We start from the raw sequence: 8,811 nt of genomic DNA, 5'->3' as shown, positions 1-8,811 counted from the left end.
GGCTGAAAAACGACGCTGTGCTGAATTTTAGATGATCTGACACTCAGCGGGCTGAAAACACAGAAGCGCAGTGCGAAAACTTTAAAGACACTAGCGGACTTTAAAGACTTTGACGTTCATGTTTTATGGCGCATCGTTTCAGTAGTAGGTCATTTGTATTTACGGTATTTTTTATTATTTGACCTTTGTGGAAAGGCCAGGTTTTAGACCTGTTTACTACGTTGTTTAGAGACAATAATAACGTTAAGAGAAATGCCTTCGACTTCGCTGTGTTGATTTCAGAGCTCAGTGCTGTAAATGCCCAGTATCGGTCAGTGGGTCGCGATGTTGTGGAGTTAAACTGATGAACCGTGTCTGGACTTTCTGATCATTCGCTGATCTTGCTGAATTCTGGGTCATATCTTTATGGGTTTTCTTTATTATGTTAAAGATTTTAGCCAGTGAAGAGCCACGTTTGCACAGGTTTTTGTACGACTGGCGTCTGACGTGTTTCACTGTTACAGAGCGGCTGTAGAGACGTGTTTAAAGATTGCACACAATAAAGGAACAATGCATTCAGGACGGCCCCTCTGCTTCTCTCTGTCTGCTCCAGAACTGACCGCAGTCAGCCAGCGCATTCATTCAGTGCACCATCAGAAATGGTTGGTGATAGGAACCAGGGGTCGCCATGACAACAGCACAAATATAGACATTTTATTTACTATCCAGAACCACCAGTGAACCTACACGAGTCTTCTGAGTTTATATGGAATGTTGATGATGGAAAATAGTGGAAAATCTGAAATAATAAGTTTTCTTTGGGGACTATTTTGCCTCACAGCGCCCTGCATGTATCCCTCCACCATGAATGGAGTTTAAGTTCTCTAAACTATCATAAAACAGTGTCTCAGTCATCAGGCAGTGAATTCATAACCATTTCATGTAGGAACTTTCTGTGAGGGAGCTTTTAGAGGTGGACGTCTGGTTCCTATCACCACCACTGTGAGCAGTTCTGACTCTGTACGTTTATCTAGAACCAAACAGAACGACTCTGAATGACTCTGTTTACATCTTAACCATTTAATCATATAGGAATTTGGGTGGAGTTTCCCTTTAAACGTTGAGTAAATGTTATAGATCAGTCTTAATGGACAGTCTTAAGAAGTTCAGCTTTGGTCCAGAGCTGTAGGCCCGTTTGTTTGTCCCTGTTGCTTTGGGGACTATTTCGCCTCACAACGCCCTGCATGTATCCCTCCACCCTGCATACGCTTAAAAACATGCTTTAGGCCACAAATCAGTGTACAGTTTGCTGTCTGAGAGGAACCAGAGACTTTATGGAGAGCAGCTGCTTCCTCTGCTCGTCTCTCTTTAAAGGAGTAGAGACACAAAGATGAAACTGAATTTTTATCTTCAGAAACAGATTTGATATTTATCATTACGCAGTTTTGACAAGGCTCTGACATTCACCAGTGTTCTACACACCAACCTACACACTCAAGAGCACAAAGGTGAGAACAGTGCTGCGCTTTAAGAACACGACATGAATCTGACGCAGACTTTCTCTTCGGATCTTTATCAGGAACACATTTAAGAACAGACAGAGGAAGAGACTGGAGCACGAGGCCCAGTGTTAGTAAGTTATTTGATGGTCTGTTTGTCTGTTTACTGTCATGCATGTTTGTATGTTCAATATGGAAAAGATTTGCTGAATCATTGCATGTATAAGTTCTTAATGTAATCCAATCATTTATACATATAAATCTTATATTTCGCTGTTGTCGGAACAAAACCTTGTATCTCCAAAATGGTAACTTTACAGGAGAAGGAAAAAACCTACTTTACCTTTAATGGAAGTCAATGGAACCAGAGTTTTTGGGTCGTTTCTTTTGGTCCATTCATCATGAAGTTTACACACAATGTAAAGAACAACAGGCAAATTTTCAACCTATGTCAAAAACTGGAAAACAACAAAACAATGGCCCCCAAACCTTGTGGTCTGTATTAGGATGCAGTGCACAGATTAAAGACTCCAGTGGAATTAATTCTCTTGGTATCGAATGCCAACCACTCCCAGTAGGACTCTCCTCGGTGATCCACTGTGGTAGAATGTTCTTCGCTGCTGCAAAGGTACGTATGATGAATAACCTTCATTCAAAGTGAAGTTAGTTTCTTACTGGGATCACCCAGAATCACAGATAACGGATCTGATTCAACTTCGTATCAAAGATGTTCCGGTTCTTGTGCTCCACCAATTACAACATGCCCAAAAACAGTGGGTAAGAGAGCCTCTCTGAGTTCCACCCTGAAGACACAGTACTGAGGCTGTTTTCTTTACTTTTCAGTGTTGAATTGTTCGTATTTCTTTTGGATCATTATTACTATTTTTATTAAATAGTAGCACTTTTAAATTGTTCATTTTGCTATTTACATACATGATTTTGATGTTTTATTTGATTGCATTGTGAAGCACATTAAGCTGCGTTTTTATGTATGAAAGGTGCTATATAAAATTATTATTATTATTATTATTTATTATTATTATTATTATTATTATTATTATAGTGCTCTTTTTTATGAGACTTAAAGGCTTTCTAAAAAAGCTTGGTCTGAAAGCAAACATCTTTTTAGATGTTTGCAAATACCAACAGCGTCTTCTGATTTGAGTATCTTAAGTAGTTTAATAACAAAATAGTTTTGTGTTTATATAAAATAGAAAAATAATAAAAAAAAGTCTGGTTCCTTTGAAAGTAAAGTATGTTTTTCCTTCTGTGAAGTTACCATTTTGGAGATACAAGGTTTTGTTCCTCTATAAAAGACAGTTCTGCTGTTTTTAAGCTGCAGAGACAGAAGTGCACATGAATGATTTATGATTTCTCCCTTTTTAATTCCTGACCACAGAATCACAAGCAGGGCTGTGGTTTATGGTTTTCACCATCGAGGGTCATTTTTTTTTCCACAGAATTGAAAAAAAAGACATTCCTGTACAAAACTGAAGGACTTCAATCAGATCAGAAAGATCAGTGATTAAAATAATCTAAAAAAGTCCTGAAAAGAGCCGCTTATCACAGAGTTGCAGAGCGAAGCAGCAGTTTTTCTTCATTCACCCAAAGAAACCAACATTCTCTTCTGACAGCGAGTCTTCATTTACATAATCTCAGCAAAATGTACAAACTTCAAACAGCACGTTTGCTTCAGAAGATCAGAATTTCAAAGCAAGGCAGTGAACTTTCCCTGATAAGAGAGTAAAACGTCACCTAAAAACCTCCAATTCACTTTCATTAACTCTTACTAAGGAACACCGTTTCTCAGCGACGTGTTCCTGAATACAATGACACTATTCACAAACTATACAGCTATGTACAAGAATGGCACTCTGATTGGACAGAAATCCGAAGCTGGACAGATGATTATTGCTTTTGGATCAAGATGAATCGTGTAACTAACTGTACGTTGTTTTTTTTACTATTATAAATAACACAGCTGGTCAAGCTAAGCTGTAACTGAGCCTTTGAGAAACAGCAGAAACTCCTTCTCTGAGGAGATTAAAGGCGTCCACAGTCCGTCTGCACTGGACTCCAGGAGTTCAACAGAGCAGATTAAAATCAGTCTGTAAAAACACTAAAAATCTCTCTTCTTCTTTTCCTGCCTGTTCCGCTGAGCAGAGGACGTGTGGTGCAGTCTTAGCGCTGCAGCAGAGGATCAGAGGTAGAAGATGTCATCCTTGTTGCCGTTGTCCTTCACTTTGTGACTGGCCGGCCGGTTTGCAGCGGAGGCGTGGCTCTGCTTTCGGCTGCTGTGAGTCTTGGCTGAGTGTAACGGGGGCTTCGTGTTCAAGACCTGCTCTGGAGGGGTGTACATATCTGAGGAGGAAAACGGACAGTTCTATGGCTTTTACAGAAAAAAATATTTAGGCCCAGTCCCATTTCACCCCTCGCCCCCACCACTCAGCCCTAACCCTCTGTTTAGCGTGTTCTCGTCTAGGGGTAGGGGGTCCTGATTGTTGCTGAGATAGAGGGGTGGGGTGAAGTGTTGGGGCTACATGACCCTCCAAACTGAGGTTTTTCAGAGACTCCAAACAGAGAATTATGAGAAAAAAAGAAAAACCGGCAAAGATGGAGAACAAGAGACCAAAGAAACCCACAAATATGAGAATTTTCTCTGTTAAATTACAGTATCCACTGTATTCTCTTACTTTAATATCGTTTCAGTGTATTTTGGTCCTTTTCTTCATAACAAGCATAATAATCTCTAGTAGTTCTGACGTCTCAGTAGCTAAATTTCCTGTTCCACCTTAAATGGTGCAGCAGTTACATTCTGGCGCCTCAGATGTCAGAACTGCTGCTCCATTTAAGGTGGAACGGGAAAATTCGAATCTGGTGAATATCTGACTTCAGCTTCATATCACTGAAGAATTAGGGGTGATAATAAACAATTGCCCCCCTCTTTGAAGATCATATGATCCCTAAATGTAACTAAAGCCCAGCAGTGAGGAGCTGAACTTTACCCTCCTCTGCTGTCACTGCAGACTGGCAGGGTCGCCTACAGAGCAGCGCTGGTAGCTGTTAATGAAGTGATGCTCTTTTTATTTGAGGGTCCCATTTCAGAGGGAAGAGTTCAACCACTACCCTGTAACTCAGCTCCAAGGGGCAACACTCAAAAACAGGGGGTAGGGGTAAAAATGAGAAATGGGACTGGGCCTTACTACTTGATTATTCTTCTGTAATTTCTATATTGCGCACACTGGTGTGTGTGGGCCAACCTGCAGTGTTGGGGTGGTGGAAGGTGGTCGCAACATATTTCCTAAAAAGGGGGCGCACTTTGAAAAAGGGTCCGTCAGGCTCATGCAGTTCAGTAAATCGCTAAGAGACCTGATGCACTTATCTAGAAAAGCTAGCTTAAACATGGGTAGCAGCCAAATTTGATCATCTTTTGTCCATTTTATGGCTGATCAACTACATACAAGTTAAAGATTCAAAGCTTGAATTTGATTTTTCATCAAATAGTGTTTTTAGGTCGACAGCGAGTGAAGACCAGCAGTAGAAACATGTTTACAGATCACTGTTTACTGGGAATGTAAATGTTCCTGTAAATAAACTGGAGGTAAACCTGATTTACCTGTAGTGAGCGGTTGGCGGGAGGGGGACCGTGTTTCTCTCATGCTGCCTCCCTCTTTTCCTTTAATGGGAACCACAGCAGACACTTCTATAGACGCTGAAACACCACAGATCAAACTACATTTACCACAACCAGTCAAAAGTTTGGGGACACCCTGCCTTCCTTCCTCAAAGAGTAATATTTGATTTTCAGCTGCTTTTTTAATAAAGTAAGATCTTCTGTTAGTATAACGCAGCTGTGTGTTGAGGCGTCTGACCTGCACTGTTGGTGCGATGGTGGGTGTTCTTGCTCTTGCCCTTCTCTTTATCCTTGCCCTTACTCATGGCCAGTTTGGTGGGGATCTGCTGCTGGACTGAGCCGGGTTTGAGCGCCTGGTTGGTGGTGCTGACCAGCTGGATGGGAACGTCCTTTTTGACCGGGGAGATGGCGATGCTCTCTTTGCGAGGGGGCACCTGCGGGGGGCGCTCATCTAAGCTGGTCAGGGGCCGGGTGGGACCGACGTAATGTTTAGGGATGAGGTACATGTCGTCCACCGAGGACACAGGGACACGCTGGTGGGGAAAATTCTGAAAACAGGAAATGCACAGTGTGAAACGATACGTAAGAATGTACCCTACTCTGCCCTCCCCTCTCTGACCCCTGGGAGTCTGTACCTGAGTGGGGCTCTGGTAGAAGGAGGCTCTGTTGTTCGTTTTTTTGTACTTGTTCAGCTGCTGCCCCTTCTGCTCCTTCTGCTCCAGCTCTTCTCTCTTCTTCTCCACATCGCGGTGAGCGTCCCGGAGCCGCTCCAGGTCCTGCTGGTACTCATCCCTGCTGCGGGCCAAGGTATCGCGCTCGGCAGCCAATCGCGCCTCCTCCCGCTGGCACTCCTCCTGCCTCTGCTTGAGCTCCTGCGACAGCACCTCCCTCTCCTGCAGGTGGCGCTGGTGCTCCTGCTCCCACTGATCCTGCTCCTGCTTCTGCTGGTTGTAGACCCTCTGCAGCTGCTGTAGCTCCTCGCGCTGCTTCTCCAGGTGGCGCTGCTTCTCCTGCAGCAGTAGACCGTTAACGCGGTAACGAGTCGGACGCTCGGCCAGCGCAGCACGGTTCAGCTCCACTTCGCTGTCCTGCTGAGCCACCACGGCCTGAGGAGGTGAACACAGCAATGAAAAGCACTACCAGCATTACAGGGTGAGTCTGCTGAGAGTGGGATCGTCCTGGGTCAGTGCCCATCAGTACGCCATGCACATGTAACGTCATGGTAACATGTTTGGACTGACCTCTGTGGGTGTTTTGCAGATGCTATTAAATATAGAATGCTATTGCATTCTATTAAATATCTATTAAATTCAACATTACTTTTCTTTATCTCTACATTTTTATCATTAATTTTGACCCTATCCTGACCCTCAGTCCTAACAGTGTCCAGCTGCAACCCTGCAGAACAATCGTCATAAACTTCATCACATCACAACATGCTTTTCTGACCATACTGTCCACATCCTCAGTACTCAGAGGGCGCAATCACAATTCAGAACTGACCCACACTTGTCACACTTACTACATAAATAAATAATTATTTGATACACACATCCACCGATGAGGTTTCACCACGAAGCGCTGCAGTGTGTCAAAATAAAAGCTGTGACAGCTCATCAGAGTGAAAACCTGTGCAGCTACTTTAAATACCTATTTCTGACTTTTACATTTGCTTTTAATTTAATGTAGCTAGAAATCAGCCAGAAATAAGAAGAACATGGCTGAATTTGAAATATCTGTCCATCTTAATTACCAAAATGTCTTAAAATAGAATGTTTTGGAATGAACTCTTCAATTGTACCAGCACATCATGTGAGGTATATAGATAATAAATTGAAGAAGAAAATATTGGCGCCCAGTATAATCCAATATCCTGCGTTCTGGTGCTGGGAGAGAAAAAGTCGGGTCGGTGCGTCCTCACTCACTAACTTTTCCTGAAACTACAGTATATATATGCACTGTTCTGCCTTCAGCTCAGTGTCGATAATCAACCGTGAGTCCGGTAATAAACTGAAGCTCAGCAGATTCACAGCGTCTCCAGAGGTCGACCCAAATAGAGTCCCACATTCAGGAGAGAACTATGGTCAGAACAGCATTACTACAAATCCAGGCTTCATGTCTGCATTACCTGAAGGCTGTAGAGCTTCTGCGTCAGTCTCGCCACCCTTTCAGCGAGCTGTGGGAAAAGTAGACATGTTAGAGATCAGAACACTAGAAGATCAGAGTTCTCCGTGGCACTGGGCATTACAGGGAGGAAGTCTCTTCTCACCTGGTGTCTGGAGAGGTGGGCTTGTTGAGGAGAACTCCATAACTCACCATCAGCCTAACAGCCAGAGAGAAAACGGGCTGAGGATTAGAGCTCAGCAAACTTCTTATGAAACAAAATTCTCGAGGGTTGCGCGAAGCTGAAAGTGCCTTTGTAAGTTTATAAGCTTGCATACGTTTTGTGGTTTCGTTTGTCTGTCGCGGATGCTCCACTAATGCCTGCTGGGAAATGATTCTATCACAGCACTAATCATGACGATGTGAGTCCAGAATGCTGCCTCTATTTAAGGTAGAACAGGAGAATTTGAACAAGAAGCTGTTACCCTTTATCAGTCCCACCGTGGGGAAATTTCACCTCCGCATTTAACCCGTCCGTGCAGTGAAACACCACATACACACTAGTGAACACACACACTAGGGGGCAGTGAGCACACTTGCCCGGAGCGGTGGGCAGCCCTATCCACGGCACCAGGGAGCAGTTGGGGGTTAGGTGTCTTGCTCAAGGGCACTTCAGTCACGTACAGCCGGCTCAGGGGATCAAACCCGCAACCTTCCGGTCACAGGGCTGGTTCCCTAACCTCCAGTGCACGACTGCCACCGAGTAATTTGTAACCGCGTCATTTTGTTCAGGCGAACGTCACTTACACAAGAAGTACGCTGAGGCCTTTAGCTGCTACAGCGGAGAAGAACAACAGGCGAAAAACAGAGACGGGGAGAAGAGTGTTACTCACAGACAGCTCCAGGCTGTCGAGGTAGAGCTCCCTGAGGTGTGGATCAGAGTTGGGTCTCTGGTTCCTGTTCCTAAAACCGTCCTGATACCCACCACCACCTGCAACAGCCAACCCGGGAACAAGAAAGTACATTCAGCTCAGTTCAGTTTAATCCTATATGATACGGGTCAATAATACTGTAATATTTATCCTTTAGGACTCTCTCAGTCAGGATTAGCAGGCTGAAAGCTCTCCACAAGGGGGCGTTAATAGCACTCAAAATAGTTTTAGTGCATCATAAAAGTGGTGTTTGACCTCAACAACACTCTGTCCTTCATGACGCAGGTCTTACTTTTAGTGAAGCCTGCGATGGTGTTTGATCTGGACGGCAGCCTCATGTCTACAGATGGAAAGTCACTCTCACTGGCCAGCAGCAGGTTCTGTAACCCCTCCGCTGAGGACAGGCAGAGACAGAACTGTATTACTCACATACAGCCTACTGATCAGTAATCAATCAAAAAAGGATATAGATGAATTTACATAACTTGACTATATAGGATTTATAGTAGACACTGAATAATTCATATTACACCCTGAACAATACATAGTAATTATTAATTCACAATAGATACTATAGGTAATGATAATTAATCATACTAATTACTAAATTATTCATTGTACATTCGTTGAACAATTCATAGGAGATACTATAGGTACTGAATAA

At 43.5% G+C, this 8,811-nt stretch overlaps 1 protein-coding gene across 3 annotated transcripts in view; it reads right to left on the bottom strand.

The window, feature by feature from the left end:
• Window positions 1–2,745: 2,745 nt before the first annotated feature.
• arhgef18a (rho/rac guanine nucleotide exchange factor (GEF) 18a) overlaps window positions 2,746–8,811 on the bottom strand; it is a 36,000-nt gene continuing 29,934 nt past the window's right edge. For all 3 annotated transcript variants that reach the window (XM_036596601.1, XM_036596600.1, XM_036596599.1), the window contains 8 exons: window positions 8,440–8,541; window positions 8,109–8,206; window positions 7,382–7,435; window positions 7,241–7,288; window positions 5,748–6,218; window positions 5,351–5,660; window positions 5,095–5,190; window positions 2,746–3,839 (listed from right to left, as the gene is read on the bottom strand). In XM_036596601.1, coding sequence (XP_036452494.1) covers window positions 3,679–3,839; window positions 5,095–5,190; window positions 5,351–5,660; window positions 5,748–6,218; window positions 7,241–7,288; window positions 7,382–7,435; window positions 8,109–8,206; window positions 8,440–8,541 — 1,340 coding nt within the window. In that variant the 3' untranslated portion in view covers window positions 2,746–3,678. The remainder of the gene's footprint in view (window positions 3,840–5,094; window positions 5,191–5,350; window positions 5,661–5,747; window positions 6,219–7,240; window positions 7,289–7,381; window positions 7,436–8,108; window positions 8,207–8,439; window positions 8,542–8,811) is intronic.

This window comes from Colossoma macropomum, unplaced genomic scaffold, assembly GCF_904425465.1.
Source record: "Colossoma macropomum unplaced genomic scaffold, Colossoma_macropomum, whole genome shotgun sequence".
NCBI classification, from domain to species: domain Eukaryota; kingdom Metazoa; phylum Chordata; class Actinopteri; order Characiformes; family Serrasalmidae; genus Colossoma; species Colossoma macropomum.
The sequence above is the reverse complement of the archived record's forward strand: the minus strand, read 5'-3'. Positions and strand labels throughout refer to the sequence as shown.